Consider the following 17,190-nt stretch of genomic DNA (forward strand, 5'->3'; position numbering starts at 1 on the left):
CCGTAATAGAGAGAGGTGACCCCCAGATCGTTACGCTCCGTAGCGCCCTGTGAACTCTCACATAAAGAGGAAGGAGTGTTGTGTCAGTGCGCGTGCGCCAGGGCGTGTGTGTGAGTACAACGCAGTGCGGGTGACAGAGCATGTGTGTGAGACTTGACTGACGTGATTACTATCGCGATTACTTCTTGTATATAAGGCAGTCAGCTTACGTTAATGCCTATTGTTTCTTTGTACTTGTTACTGTTAATAAACCCTTGCTAATGTGCAAGGCCCAGTGTTCTGCCATGCTTACTGAGGTCACAACACCTATAAGTAGCAAGTGGGGTAGTATCTTGCAGTAGGTCATCGTTTTGATGTTTGGGGTTAGCTACTATTCCATAAGGTTACTACCTTGTCTAAGTAGACATATTGCTTCACAACTTCCAGTATCTCTCCACCTATCACAAAGCACTGCTTTCTGCCTAGAGAGTTGAACATTACTTCAGTTTTATGGTTAATTATTTTCAGACCTACTGAAAGTGCGTCACTTTCTAATCTTCTGCGCATTCTCACTATTCATGCTTTTGAATGCCTAAAACTAAATGAGAAACCATTTTTTATGCGTACCATTGTCAAGTCTTACGAATAAAATCGTTGAAAAAAAAAAAAGGCTTAGATGGCATTTCTATTGCTACTGCCGGCGGTACACTGTCGTTTCGAAGGGCGCGACAGCTGAAGGCCCATACGGGAAGCCCGCACCATGCCACTTGGGTTGTTTTGTGTTTGGGATGGTTGCACGGGCAGCTGAAAGCCACTGACGCGCTTGGCCTTTTTGTGTGCCTATGACTGGGATGAATGGTTGTGGGGTCTCCACGAGGCGAGCACGTTCCACGCCATGCTCTTGAAGTGAACGGACACAGCAGACACGGTTAGTACAAACCAAACAACATACATACATTTATTTAACTAATTTAGATGACGATATCATCCGCCAAATCAATACATCAGTAATGAACAGGCTAGGACATCATTACACAACAACACGACAAACACACATAACAAACACACTAACACACCCAAGGCGGCGTCGCCAACGCTTGACTCACCACGTGGGCCTACCGTAGGCGGCCTACGTGATGAGACAACCGTTCGCGGCAGCCGCCACGCGCAGAAGAGGCTCGCTCAACTCTCGCCTGCCATCAAGGCCTGCCTTCCGCCAGGGGTCACCGCTGGCGCTATCACTCTACCAACTGTGGTACTCAACGCGAACACAACGCCACCTATCGGCCGGCGGTGGTCACCTGAAATGCGGCCTTGGGGCGAGACACGTGCGCCATACGGTGCAAACAACTTTACAGGGGGTGTCAGCACCCCCACATGGTAAAACTTTATTTCGTCAGAAGGTAACTGCAGACAATGCTGTGTTAGATGGTCATCAGCCCAAGCTTGACGCTGTATGCTAACTTTTTGTGAGCTTCCGTTGAGTGACGAATGCTATCGATGTGCCTGCAACCCCCGCAAGCTTTGCATACGGTATTTCAAAACGCTGTCTTCACTATTTGCTTGCAGCTTTTGTGTCCCAAATAAAACTTGATTTGTCTTGAACCTGTGGTTTTATTGTTGAGGGATTCTTGATTAGTACTTCTTAAAGTTTGAAGTTAGTTGCTAGCGTGAGCGTCCTGATTTGTGACCACATCGTTTTTTGTTTTTGTTTTTTTCACTCTAAGTATTTGCGGAAAAATTTGCTCGCATGATTCTTGCATCCCCCAACCTTTCATAATTTTTCCGTAAAAGAAAGTGCGAGAATTAGGGGAGTAAATAGGGTAAGACAGTGCGGTGCGTACCAATGATGACCGTTTTTTTTTTGACAATCGACGCTTATGTGCACCGATATCAGTGCATAGCATGCATTGCTTGCTTGCGGCCACAAGTTGGACAAATAAAAAGTTTTATCTTGAAGACTCCGACGGATGCCTTTCTCAACGTCACGACCATGTGACATCTGGTGGAGGAGCTGTTCGCTCATGTTCTGAATGCCCCGGCTAAGCCGTGAACCCAAGCCAAATCGTGATGAAGGCACTGACCCCTTCACAAACAGTTGAGCCAGCCGCACACTGAGAGGACATACCCCCGCAGCACGTACTCCTCACGGACAGCCAGAAGCTACAGCGACTAGGACAAGCCACTGTGTCCCCTGCAACCGCGCTGATGTAGCCACTCAGAGAGCCCCTGAGTTTCCATTGATCACCTAATGAAGACCCCGGAACCTGGTTTGAGACGTTTAAAATGCTATCAACATTCAACAACTGGGATGCCGAGGAGCAGCTGCACATGCGTACTTTCTCCTTAAAGAAGCAGCAAGGACCTGGTTCTAGAACTGGGAGGCCACACTTCGAACATGGGACCTCTTTTGCAGCACTTTCTTAGAAACTTTTGCAAGTGTTGTGTAAAGGGAAAGGGCTACAGCATTGATGGAGACATGGGTTCAACTACCGAATAAAAGCGTGGCCATCTTCTTTGAGGAAATGAGCTGACTGTTTCGCCACGCTGACCCTGCTGTGCCCATGGACAAGGAAGTTCACTCGACTAATGCAGAACGCACCCTTGACAGTTTAAGAATTTGTTTCATAAGAGACGATGATTGAGAAGATGCTAGACGCCATTCCATCCACTCGCCAGCCAGCACCATGTTTCGAGAAAGAACAACGTTTGGCGCCCTATACTGACCACCAACCACTGTATTACCACTGTGGAAAAGCTGGGCACACCTACTGCCGATGCCAGTACTACCAAATGGGACAACATTGTTTTCCCATCAATGTGCCATGTCCACAGCGAGGTGAAAGACCACGCGAGATCGCTGACAACCTGGCAGAAGCTTAGTGGATGCCCTGAGGATCTTTTCGTTTACCATCACTCAGGGCTACATGTCACTTCACCACTGGCCGTACGCCAGAACCAGCCCATCCTGGGGCTGGTGGCCCAGCCCAGATCTGGAAAACAAAGAACCACAACTGATTCAGTTGCTGTACAACGAAACACTGAATATTCTCGGCCAGTGATGACCACGCCACAGTGAAATTTGACGTCCGGACATGGCCCTGATGTCAAAATCTCAAAGCCCCAAAAAAACTTGACGACGCAACTTGGAAACAGCGTAACAAACCGACGTAGCCGGGATCCGATGCCATGACCTAACCGCGACGCCACAAGACGAACAAGCGATCTCAATGCTCTTATCAACAGCCACAGCGTGACAGCTCTCTTTGATACTGGAGCCGACTGTTCTGTAATCAGTGGGTCGCTCGCCACAAAATTGAAGAAAGTTGGGACTGCTTGAAAAGGCCCTGATATCTGGACAGCTGGAGGCCACCTAGTAGTGGTGGCAGGAATCTGCACCACCAGGGTCTCTATTAACAACCGGATTTATTCCACTAGCTTCGTAGTCCTACAGCTATGCTCGAGAGACTTCATCCTTGGTATTGACTTAATCCCATTGAGGTTAAAAATAAGTATGTACTATGCACTCTTCCATTCTAAAGTAAGTTATGGGATGTTAGTCTGGGGAACGACATTACAAGGGAATTACCATAAGTTAATAACTATACAAAAGAAAATATTGCGCTGCTTTGAAAATTACAGGGGAAATCTACAAGACTTGCGCACTGCTCCACTATTCATTAAACATTCCATACTCAAAATTGATCAATTATATCATTTTAAATTACTTCAGTTAATACAAAAGACTAAGCTATATGAAGAAAGTTGCACCGGAAGACCACACTACAGTCTGCGAGAACAAAAGAAACGAGCTCCTAGAACAAGAACCCAATATGGAAAACAAAGTATTGCTTACCAGGTACCTCAGGTTTTAAATACCCTTGCAGATCAATTGAACTTTAGGGCTAGTAGTGCGACTTTCAAGAAACAAATAAAGAACTTATTCATAACCACTGGTCTACACTATCGAAACTACGTAATGGAGTCTCATGCCTCTGCAAATGCTTAAATTGTTCATAAACTTCTATGTCAATTATACGAGTGTATACAGCAAAATTCATTGTATCCGCATGCATTTTGTGTATGTTTTTGAGTTGTTTCATTGATATTGTTAGTTGTCAATTTTAACGAGAGTGACCTCTAATTCTTAAAATGTGTTATGTAAACTTCTTATGCTATTTATGTTTGAATTTTGTGTTTACAATTTCAGGTTGCTTGAAACCAATGTATTGAATATATATATTGTTTGTCAGTGCTGATGTCTAAGCTTTGCACTGTCACGGACTGCGGAGGGACAAGGGCCTTTGTCAGGCTGTTCGCCTTTAGCCCTTTGCCCCTGCAGTGAGCTCTGTATCCGGCTTACTGTAAATAAAAATACTACTACTACTACTAGTTCCTGGGCTTTCATGGGGCAGTCATCAGAAAAAGCGCCATTGACGCACATGCCACCAGGAAAGCACGCCTTAAATGTGCTTGAACACTAGGTCACTATTTTCTCTCGCTGCAGCGTCTTTGTTTTCCATAGTACCAAGAAATCAGCGGACCTGGAAGGCATTGTTGAAGGTTACCAGCACCACTTGATTAACTGCAAGATTTCCTTTGCAAAAGGAATCGCAGAGCTGTGAAGGGAAGGGGGGGCAACAGTGCTGCTCACAAATTTCATAACGTGTTCAAGCATCTGAACAAAGGCATGACGGTCGCCTACATAGAATAAATTGTGCAAGTCACCAATGCTTTCGTCTCCTCGATTCTTTCGAGGCTCCAACGAACTAAGCTCTTCAACCAGCTTTTGATGTCAATCCAAGCCTTCTGATGCATAAACAAGAACAGCTCAAAACCATGCTCCTGCAACACAAGCACTGCTTTTAGTCTCCGTCAAGAGTTTGACAGACATCAGTCGCAAAACATCGTATCATTACAGAGGAAAGTGCCAGGCCACTCGGTTAAGGAAGTGAGGCCGAATCTCGAAGTACAGTCGAATCTCCATAATTCAAACTCCAAGAAGCTCGAAAATTTTTAAAAAATTAAATGTTCAAATTAATGAAAACTAAATGAACGAAGGGCTCACTATGTAGTTGCCTATGTGCATTGAGCTAACACACGAGGAGGAAGTTTCAGAAGACTTACATTTATTCACAAATCACAGGACATTTGTCATTAATTGAAGCATTTGGTGATGCGCATCTGCACACATTCGCCTTGCAGCGAGTCAATTTCGCACGCAGCTTGCAAAGCATTCTCCTGGCAAAAGAAGTTGCGCGCAGCAATGTCCAGCGCTGACACTCTCTAAAGATGACGACGACGACTGTACCCCTGCTATGCAGGCGCAGCATGGCCAGCACGTGATGACAAAGGAGGAGTGTCTCCACGCGGAGAGAAGCAGATCGGCATTTGAGAGAGAATTAACACTCTACGGCAGCTTCTTTTTTTTTGCTCTCTTCGCGCATGTTCAAAGGAGAAGAGTCTATGTGGCAGGGATGGGAAAGGGGGACGCTTGGCACCGGCACGTGAGACAGAGCCAACACTCCGCGACAGCTTTCTTTTTTTTTTTTCTCTCTCTCTTCACGCACGGCGTTGGAAGGGGGGGGGGGTGATTTTAAATCAGAGAAAAAAGTTAAAGTGAGCCCCGTAACTGACTGCATCTAAATGCGATACCTCGACAGTGGCTCACGAGGGAAGGGTATAAGGAGGAATTAAAAGGGATGAAGTGAGAAGTAAAGATGAAATAGAGAAAGATGGAGACACGGTCGAAGGAGTCCGAGGATGGGGCACCACTCAGTGAAAGCTTCACGGCGTCAGGAGATGGTGGAGGGTAAGCCGGCCGGCCAGAGTTGGAGTTTTTAAGGAGGCAGGGACGGAAAAGGAAGAAATGTGACACAGCTGCATCGCAGATCGGCATTTGAGAGAAAGCAAACATTCCACTGCAGCCTTTTCTTTCCTTTTTTTTTTCCCCTGCGCGCAGCGTTGAGGTGTCGGAAGTGCCGCCACAGGATTGGGCGTGGTGCTGAGAGCATTTTCGGAGCGCGGTATGGTCGAATTAACCGTCGCAAATGCTCGCTTATTCAAAATACAGGGGGTTTTCGCCCATTGGAAAACCCTAAAATCAAGGGCCTTGTGGAATACCTCGAAAGCGAGGTTGCTGTTGTTCCAAAGGTATTCAAGCGAGGAATAGCATCGTTTTTCTTGCGGGGCAGCTTCCTCATTAAGAAAAACATCTTGCCACATCAGGCCAACTATCTCATCATAGTACCTTCAGCCTTACATTCAGAAGTTCTGGGTGCTCTGCATGACAACCCAATGGCTGGGCACCTGGGATTCTCCCAAGAGCGAGGATACGGGAAAAATATCACTGGCCCCGCCTCAGTGCGGACGTCACCCACTACGTGAAAACCTGCAGAGATTGTCACATTATTTAGTGCAATCAGGAAGGAAAAGAAAGAACTGGCTGAGACGAGAAGATGACAAACTGGCTTATTTGGAGAAATCACAGAAAAGACAAATCACCGAGAGCGCATGTGTGCAGCCATAGCATAGCTAATCAATCATCGATCGGAAGAATCTGAACTCATTGCCGTACAAATATTTGTACAACTATTGATAATTTAAAATTATTCAGATCAATGATTGATTACCTTTGCTATGGCTGCACACATGCACTTTAGGTGATTTGTCTTTTTCGTGGTTTCCTGGAATAAGCCAGTTTAGCACTTGCCCTCTGCCCTATCGTCTTCTCCCCTCAGCCAGTTCTTTCCCTTTCTTTCCTAATTGGCTAAAAACATGACATCCGGAATGCAACACTAACTCCCCACAGGGGCGTCTGCGCAAGCAGACGTTTGGTGCCTAGCGACACTGTGTACCCGAGCTAACAGGGGGTTTCGACTCCCTCCCACACCTAGCCGTGCATGGCTTTGCCGTGTCCGGGGGAAAGGGGATCCTGGGGGTTGAGGCAACGCCGGGTTATTGGAGCTTTAAGGCCCTCCAACAGAGGCATTACGTCTCTTTATTCCCGGCTTCACATAGAGGCAACATGCCCGTTTGGCCCCGACTTCATGTAGACGGTACCCCTGGGCTGACTCACCTAGGGGACATCGGCAGTCTCATTTTCCTATCTCTCTCTTCTTACATCTTCATCTTTATTTCTCACTTTTGATTTGTCCTGTCTAATTTTCTCTTCTGTTTACTTTAGATTCTTCCTGGCGGCAAGTGTTGACCTTGTGTGTTCGCCCCACCTTGGGATGCGTCACATCAGGTTATAGTAGCGGTGCACAGCTGGCGTATGCAAGCTATTTCTTTGTGTTGCAGCGTCCCCTCATTGGGCTCGGTGGTGGGTGGCTGCCACCGCTACTGAACACAATCCATATTTTATGGCTAAAAACTTTCTCAACTCTCCTTTGATGGCTCCCTAAAACGGGTGCGCACCTAAGCAAGCTTTCAGCTTCTCCTACTGAACGAAAAAACTTCCAACGCTATCATGTCACTAACAGTGACACACCAGCAAAACCACTCAGAAAGCTCTCCGCATTCCTAGATTCAAGGTGTCTAATAGACACAATTGGAACAGGTTACAAAGCAACGAAACTGACCAGTGGAGACCTCCTCATTGAAATCCGAGACAAGGGACAATATGAAAAATTATCCAGCTTGAAGAATTTAGGTGATGTCCCCATCACTACCAACACTGTCCAAGGAGTAGTGTTAGAGGACGACTTAGTTGATTTGACAGATGCCAAACTTCTTGACCGCTGAAAAGAAGAGAATGTTATCAATGTCCAGAGAATTAAGATGAAGCGAGATGGCAAAGATATCCCAATAAAACATGTAATTATTACCTTTGGCTCCCGCATTCTTCCTGAGACACTTGCAACTGGGTACACAAATCTCCGTGTCCGACCATACATACCTAATCTCCGATGGTGCTTTTAATGTCAGAGATATGGCCACGGCTTGCAAAGCTGTCGTGGCCGGCAAACTTGTGCACAGTGTGGAGTTTCGGGCCACACCTCCGACTCCTGCAAATAACCGGCGCACTGCGTCAACCGTGATGGAAATCATGCTGCATATTCACGGCCGTGTTTATTTTGGAAGAAAGAACAAAAAATTATTTCGTTGAAAGTGAAGGAGATTATCTCGTTTAAAGAAGCAAGAAGAAGGGTTTCACCATTCTATGGCCCAACAACATATGCTGATGCAGTGCGTCAGGGGGCAGCGTCACACCGGTCCTCGCCACTCCTTTGGCCTGCGCAGAGTGAGCCGTTGGCTGTGGCGCCAAGGCAGAAGTAGTTGAGGCTACTCAGCCTACTAGTGAACAGAGACTGGAGACTCCAGGTTCCTCAGGTCTCATGGCCTCACCTCACCAGGGGAGGCCCAAAATTTTAATGAACAGCTCGCACGTGCGGGCATCCAGGGCCTCTGAGAAGGCGATGGACACAGTGGTACCCTTGGAGTCAAAAGATCGACGTGGCTTCTTGGAGAGCGCCAAGAAAACCTAGAAGCAAATTATGGGTTTCAATGACAGCCCTGTTATTTGAATTTCCACTCTATGGAGTGATCCCCGCTGCGATGCGCGATGTCGCCTGATTGAAAAATTTTTGTTCTCTTCTGGTGCATGTTCATGTTCTCTTCCAGTGCAGAAAAGAACCAAGGTACTATAACCTTACTAACAAAACTTACTAGTTTATAGAACTCAATATTGTATCTCCTTCACCTCTATCCCTAATGAAATGAAAAATCATAAATAATCCATATGGAAGTGACCATTTTCCTGTAGTTTTGAGTACGCCAACTTCATGAAAATGTCCTACACATGTTCCCAAATGGCTGATAAACAAAGCCGACTGGGAACAGTTTCACAACACCACTCCTTTAAGTAGGACTGACACATGTGGGTTAAGCATAAATGAAGCTGTGCAGTACTTTACAGCTTTTCTTACTGACGCAGCAGCCAAGTCTATCTCACAAACACCAGGACTGTCCGACAAGTGACGCATCCCATGGAGAAACACTGAGTGCCCGAATGCGCGAAAGGAGCATAACAGGGCATGGAGGTTGCTTCAGAACTCACCGACAGCCGAAAACCTTGACAGCTTTACGAAAACTAAGTCTCAAGGCAGGAGAACGCATCGGCAGGCCAGAAGAGAAAGCTGGCAGAAGTTTTTTCAGGGAATAATTCATATACACAGGAGACTAAAGTCTGGAACATGGTTAGCAGTGTAGCAGAATGACAAGTACACTCACTCCCACTCGTAAACACACAGGGTGACACCTTGGAAGATCAGGCGTACTTCCTCGGCGCACACTTCAAATGGATGTCTAGCTCGTCACACTGTACTGACGCTTTCCAAAAATACAAAACAAGAATAGAGAAGCAGAAACTAGAACACAAATGTACAAAACACGAGGCATACAACCAAGCTGTCAGCTTAGCTGAGCTCCAAACATCACTAAACACCTGCAGCATTTCCGCCCCTGGTTTTGATCGTGCGGTGTACAAAATGTTGGAAAACCTACCAATCGAAACGCAAAAACCTTACCTTGCTGTACAATACTATCTGGTTTTCTGGTGCTATCTCTACTTCCTTGAAAGAGGTTGTTATTACTCCCATTTTTAAACAGAGGAAGGACCCTTCTTCAGTTTCGAGTTATAGCCCTATTGCACTTAGAAGCTGCCTGTGCAAACTTTTCGAGAAAATGATAAACTATCGACTTGTACATTTCCTTCAAACAAACAGTTTGCTCGACCAATTCCAGTGCGGGTTTTGAGAGCGTAGATACACCACCGACCACATTGTTCGTATTGAGGTACAGATCAGTGACACCTTCGTTCACAAACAATACTTTCTTTCTGTATTCCGCGATATCCAAAAGGCTCACGGTACGACATGACAATTTGGAATATTAAGAGACCTGGCCCACCTTGGCATGCGGCGCAGAATGTTTGCTATAATCGAAAGGGACTTGTCACATTGGACATTCTGTGTCCGAGTGGGCAGCATTCTTTCCCAAACATTTCTACAAGAAGCAGGAGTGCCGCAAGGTGGTCACTTAGTTGCACACTATTTATTATCGAAATGAATTCTTTGCGCTTGTTCATCCCTCAAAATATGTTTTACTGCACATATGTCGACGACGTCCAGCTTGGTTTTAAGTCTTGTAATCTGGCCATGTGTGAGCGGCAGGTTCACCTTGGTTTGAACAAAGTCTCCAATTGGGCAGAAGAAAACAGGATCCGACTGAATGCGCAGAAAGGCACGTCTTGTTCTCCAGGAAGAGAGGCATTCATTTCGAACCCGATATTCAACTGCATGGGCAACGTCTTTCTGTTAATACTGCATAAAAATTCTTAGGCCTAATCTTGGATACCAAGCTAACCTTCATACCACACATCAAGTATTCGAAAAAGAAGTGCATAAAAGCCATGAACGTTCTAAAAGTGATGTCTTGCACTACATGAGAAAGTGACAAGAAGTGTTTGATGAATTTGTACAAAAGCCTCATACATACTCGCCTAGACTATCGGGCACTAGCATATCATCAGTCTGCCACACTTACTGCCCTTAAAATGGTTGGTCCTGTACATCATCTAGGCATCTGCCTCTCTTCGGGTGCTCTTCCCACTAGCCTTGTGAAAAACCTGTACGTGAAATCAAACGGATGGTTGCTCCATCTACAGAGATGTTATTTGTGTTTTAAATATTATCTTAAAGTGAACGCAGACAAGGAACACTCTTCGCATTCTAAAATTAATGACATCTGAAGTTCTGTTGTGTTTAAAAAATGGCCTGCTATGAGACAGCCATACTCACTGCGTGTGAGGGTTCTGGCGAAGGAAACTGGTGTGCCACTTGAACACCGTTTGATGGCTTCCGCAGTGTGCCTGCCTCCGTAGCAGTGGCAGGCGATAGATTGCGATGTGTCTTTCTTAAAGGTTAGAAAGCACACACCATTTGCACATATTCAGACATACTTCCTAGAACTACAACTGAAATACACATGTCCCGAGTTCTTTATGGATGCTTCAAAGTCCAACACTTCTGTCTTGTACGCAGCCATCAGCCCATCCTTTTCGGGATTCGGCGTTCTGCACTGTGACACAAGCATTTTCACCGGCGAAGTTTATGCGATACCTGCAGCCGTTAAACACATTAAACAAATAAAACTACAGAAGGCAATATCATACACAGATTCTCGAAGCATGGTAAAAGCTCTGAAAATTCTTAATAAGCACAAAAACCACGTCCTTGTCTCACTTTACTCACTTTTATGCACAGTCTACTCATCCAAACAGCATGTTTGCTAGGTCATTGCGAAATACTGGGCACCGTTTTGGTGGACCAGCTAGCTGGATCGGCTAACAAAACCGCTAACAATACATTGATACCGATTCCTGCACTTGACTTCAAGCCTTTTCTAAAATGAAAGCTCAGGGGTTATTGGCAGAGCACGTTAGGCACACACACAGGTAATAAACTGCATGTTATCAAGCCGCAACTTGGTCATTGGCCACCAGTATTAGAATTGTACCACATGGAAGTAATACTTACAAGGTTAAAAACAGTACATACACACACAACCCATTCATTTCTTTTGTCTGGTGGCAATCCACCTTTGTGTGACAGATGTAGAGAAGCACTTACCGTACTTCACATACTAATCCAGTGTAAACTGTTAGACACCCTGAGAAGACAACACTTTCCATTACCCTACCGTCAACAGATACCACTTCACCCTACAGTGTTCGTCGGTAGGGAACCACTTTTAACATATAAATCAGTGTTGGCTTTTTTGAGAGAAGTTCGTACCTTTTATGTCATATGCCCGGGCATTCCGTAGTACAACCTCTCCAGAGAGGTCTCCGCTGCGGTGGCTACTCTGAACAAAGCACTTGCCTCACTGCCCTTGGACGCAGGGGCATGGACGATCGAGGCACTTGTGCTAATGCCATACATGTCCACCATGGTTTTTTTATTATCACAAACTTTCGTCATCCATTGACTCTACACTAATTTCATGACATGGTCATGATTTAATTACTTCTATGTTTTTATCCGCCTTAGCGTAAGGAATGTTAAGGCCTTGTAGAGCTACTTATCACAATTATTGTCCTCATCTTTAGTCCCATGAACTGGTGCTCTTGGCCATTAAATGGCCCTTGCACCACAAAACACTATAAATCATCATCATCATGCAACACCAACTAGCTAAAGAGGAAGTTTTATTGTGTCATCGATAAATTTAAGTGGCTTGTGTCATTGAAACATTGACATATAGCGTCATTTTGTGTAATGGGTAGTACGCTTTAAACTAGCAGCAGTTATGCACGTGAAATCTTTCCGAACTTGATATGTTGTCTTAACAAAGTATGCACAGTAAGGTGTGTGCCTTCCTCTATGAGTGGCCTGCTTCAAACGATGGAGTTGTCATGATAAACATGTTCTGACATTCTGTGGCAATGTACATTTATCCTGCGCAATATTGCTGCGATAGTATAACACATTGTAGTGTGAAGCCCGTATACAGGACGCGTGTATTTGTAAAACACGAAAGTCATTTTCATTGGCTTCTAAGCGGAGAAAGTTATTTTCACTGTATTTCCAAGCAGAGGCACGGCTGTGTGGTAGAACACTTGATTGCCATTCAAACCGCCTGGGTACGATCTTGACTCGAATCCGAAAATATTTAGTTTGTTGTTTTGCATATTTCTTGATTTTTTGTTCACGCACAAGATGATTCGCTCACAATCAACAATGCCGATGCCGACGTCGAACGCAACACTAGAATTTATTGCGAAAGGAGCTCTTTAACACCGTCGTATTAAAAACGACATTGTTACAATAGGCCGTAATTGATGTACAGACACCCAACAAACCGATTGATGAAGACGAATCATCTGCTCTTTGCTCTGAAGTATACACTTCGTGGCTGTGTCGCAGAGTTGTCCCTTTAGATGGTAACGAAAAGCAAACCATGTAAGCATGCGCCGCAAAGAATACATATTCATAAGTGTTGATTAAAGTGTGTCTCTAAATAACGACTGCCGGCTTCGTGCCTACCATACCGTCTTGTCCTGCTTTCTTGAAGAACTCGCTGGCTCACAGTAACTCGCGCTGCAGGGTTACGCTTCAGATATTTTCGCTTTGTTAATAAACGTGGATGCTATGGCGGCGTTGTTTTCAATTCCTATGCTTGGTATGGCACACTTCCATGTCTGCCAAAAGTGTCCCTGGATTTCTGTAAACACTTTGGTGACTGCACCAAGAACTATTACTATGGATCAAAGGCAGCACCATTAATTTTTTTTTAATATGTTTATGTGCTTAAGTTGCTTTGGACAAAGCATGATTACATTTCTGTTGAACTTCTCTGCTTTTACAAGCACTACTAGAAGTGAGCCGATAAGCTTTTGGAGCTTTGGTTGGTGCAGCTAATGCAGCTACATGGTGCAGGTAGTCCAGCACATCGGGGGGCTTCGTTTCATTGGTTTAGTTTTTGGAATGGCGTTACGCTATAAATTCAGTGAGCGAAACACGCTAACACAAGCATTTTGCACTATACTAAAGCTGTTTTCTACAAATACCACTGTTGTGTTTGCAGTGGCTGAATATTGGAGGCACTGCATCAGGATTAAACATTCTTTTCTGTTTCAGCACTATTTGGGTGAAGAGACAATGGGTGCATTCATATTTTGTCATCTCTGAAGAGCGCCGTGTAAAGCGCCATGTTCTCCAATTCCATTCACTTCACTCCGATAACCGGCAGCTTTTGAAGCTCTTTGTTGTTCGGAAATCTTAAAAGCCGGTCCCAGCTGGAACATATTATCCAGCAGCCTATAGCACCGCATTTCATACAACAAAATGAGTAGCTATTCAGAATTATTCAATTGTAAGGAGGCTCACGCTGAAAATGATGGGATGCAGCTGCAGGGCGTTCTACTCACGAGCGGTAGTGAGCTGCGATTGACGTCATATCCGAGTGGGTTCGATTTGCTCGGGCGTACCACTGGGGTTCTGTGTTATTTTCTAGTTGAAAATTAGAGCACCCATTATTATTGAAATCCACGATTGCAAGCTTTTTTACTGTCGTTATCATTGCTTACCCAACTTATGCTATGCATTTCGAGCCGATTCTCCTCTAGTCAAATTTCAGTGCAGTTGGATTTTAAGCACCCTCAACAGGCACAATTACGTAGATGGCAAGAAAGGTAACGAAGTTTCCTGATTTTTTTTCAACGAAGAATATTTATATGTGGTGTTGGCCTCTGAATGCCATCATTAGGCTGTTTGCTCTTGTTTTTTTGTTTTTCAAAGTGTAACTTTTATCAAACAAGTCAAGACCAAATGCAGGGAGACAGTAAAAGCTTACTTTGTGATAATGTGGGACAATTTACCATAATGTTATTGCTTCTTGAAGGTATCTTTTGTTCTTCAGAATGAACCCAGACCTGAGGAGTGCAGTTTGTGTTTGATTGCAGGCTGATAGCACAGACACTAGCACGCATGCACTCTGTGAAGTTACACAAGGGGGGACAGGTGGCGCCCTCTCTGTTCCCCACCCTGCACAAGTACCTTCGCCTGGTGCCTACGCATTTCGACGACATTGAAAAAAACCTCAGGTAGGCAGCAAGCATCTTTGCAACTCTCACTGTACCCCTTTCATCTTCACTGAGTTCATCCCACTAAAACAGGAGTTTCTCTAATGTCTAAGTCAGGTATTCCAACTCCCATTTTCTTTACAGTGCGATTCTTCTTGTGCCCATCTTAGTCTTTGTCAAAATGTTTGTCTCACCAATTTGCCACGCTTGCAACTAACATGCCCGGATGTACTTTTTGCAGTGTTACCGATTATACTTGTACTAGCCCTTTTTTCCTTTTTTTCTCTTTTTTTGTGCACAGCGAGATCTGCCAAGCACTGCTTTCACGCAGTTTTTGATATTGCTCTGTAAGGCACAACATTTGTGGCCTGCATTTTCTGTTTTCTTTCTATGTGAATAAACATGTTCCTTTTCTTTTTCTACGCAATATTTGTACTGCTGTATAATCTACTCAATATTTTTTTGTACTTCCTGCATATTGTTGTGTTGATTGTACTGCCTACTCCTGCCCAAAGTCTGGCATTCAGACTGGCAGTATTCTCATAAATAAATAAATAAATTTGTTGTAGTGTTTTGAGTGAGCCACAGTCAGTGCAGACAATCCAAATGGTTCACAAAAAGATGTTTAACGCACAGCATTCACAGAGGCAAAGTAAATTGCATTTGTAATGCAGTGCTTTACTGAGATTAGCTTCAGATAATGCAAGACATCGCACATTGATTTCAAAAGTGTAAAAGTAATTTTCTTCATGAGTTGCATGTTATGGCATGTAACTATTATTTCATCCTTTTTATTTCTCCTCTGTTTTGTTTGGATCATGTTTGGTTACAACACATTTTCTGTTCTTTTGATCTTTCTCTGTGAATGGCACTGAATATGGGGGCCACCCTGCTGTGTGCCTGTCCTGATGGATTTAGCGAGAGGCGAGTATTAGTTGCTGGATACATGGAAGCCATCTGGCTTTCTTGTTGAATCTTGCTAATGTGATTGCCACTTTTCAGCCTGGCCAGCTTGATTCTCGCTCTGGCTTGCTCCTCCTGCACATCTTCAGCCTCACTGTTTTCTACCAAGCAGCTGCTTATAAGCCCCCACTGCAACTGTGAACTTGTTATGCAACTCATTTTGCAGAAATTTATTCACGGGCACCGGTGCTGTCACTCGCCTCATTCACCAATCCACTCAGCAGTTGGTGTGGCATAACTGATGATGCAGTTTCTGTTGACTGGATTTGAAGTGCGAATATTAATAATGCTTCCTCACTTTACACATGCTTCCATTGCATTGAAACATGCATGGCTTGTCTATATTTGTTATGTAATTTTTTAATGCATGTCTATATTTTATGTTCTTCTTTTCCTGCATGCTTGCAGATGCTTGATACTGTATTGCTTGTTTTTACTCCTGCAACTAGATCTGTTCTGAATCTGCTGCACCTAAGTGTATGTTTATTGTAAGTAGCAAAGTTTGAAGGTGCTCTTGCCATTTCTTCATTGACAGGTGGGCTCTTTTTGCAACGTACATTGCTGCAACATGGACAAAATGCATTAGTTTGTGAATCTGTGTTTCGGTAGCATTTAAATGTGGAGTTTGGTGCCTACTCAACCTTGCAGGTTTTGCATTAGCTGGCCTTTGTCACTATTTTGTGTCCTCGTACTGTCAGAGAGAATCCCCTATTGTTGTCGTGCTATTGTCAATGTGATGATGTATGTGTGAGCGGTTCTTGAAGGAAAGGAGCTCATTTCTGTCTGCCGAATGTGATGATGTAGCTTAACTTTTTGAGGAGGGGAGCACTGAAAAAAAGTAAAAAGAATAGATAAAGAAGAGAAGGAAACTGTCAGGGGATATTGTAGGCAAGGCACCAATCAGTGAGAGCTATACGGCACCAGGACATTGCAGTTGACACAACTCTTCAGCATGAGTCCTTCAGGTGCATGATATGCTGCCAACTCAGATGTGCACTTACGTTTGCCTTAAAACGAGGTGTACTTATATCTTAAAGCTAACAATTGCTACTAATAATCGGTGAGAAGTTCCCTCGTTTACACGAAATTGAACAATACAAACAGCTCGAGTTTCCAGTTCCCTATGAATATATGTAACAGTTGATTGCAATGGTCTTCTGCAGTCTGTATTAGAAGAAGGTTGAGTCTTGAAATCATGAGAAGTCATAGTTGTTAGTTGTTACTTGACCTGTGCTCTGTGCCAAGGAAGTGCCAAGGGGTCTTAAACAATGAAGTCATAGCCAGCCATACTTTATGGCCCCTACTTTAGCATGAAGCTGCAAAGAACCCTATACGAAAGAAAGGAAAGCTACTTAGTTCAAAAAGCTAAGAAGCACAACATGTAGAAATAATTTGTTAATCGAATTAAGTGAACCAAATGTTACGTTATAAACTGCCATACCATTTAAACAGAAAAAACATTATGTATCATTTCATGATATTGTGTGATAGAGTAACCGTATGTGCCTCTGCAAACATCTATGTGGCAGCACTTATAATGCGGTATATATTTTTGTATAAAAAGTTTGTTTCTACTTCTTCTATGAATTCTGCCGATCAACTTTTGTATTGTTACTGGAGTGAAATGTTTTTGTGTATTAGGGATTTTTTTTTCATCTTTT

At 44.1% G+C, this 17,190-nt stretch overlaps 1 protein-coding gene across 3 annotated transcripts in view; it reads left to right on the top strand.

The window, feature by feature from the left end:
* Positions 1–17,190, top strand: part of eas (ethanolamine kinase 1) — a 155,316-nt gene that overhangs the window by 80,610 nt on the left and 57,516 nt on the right. For all 3 annotated transcript variants that reach the window (XM_075886454.1, XM_075886453.1, XM_037420169.2), the window contains one exon: positions 14,447–14,587. In XM_075886454.1, the coding sequence (XP_075742569.1) occupies positions 14,447–14,587 (141 nt within the window). The remainder of the gene's footprint in view (positions 1–14,446; positions 14,588–17,190) is intronic.

This window comes from Rhipicephalus microplus, chromosome 2 (genome assembly GCF_043290135.1).
Source record: "Rhipicephalus microplus isolate Deutch F79 chromosome 2, USDA_Rmic, whole genome shotgun sequence".
In the NCBI taxonomy this organism is placed as follows: Eukaryota; Metazoa; Arthropoda; class Arachnida; order Ixodida; family Ixodidae; genus Rhipicephalus; species Rhipicephalus microplus.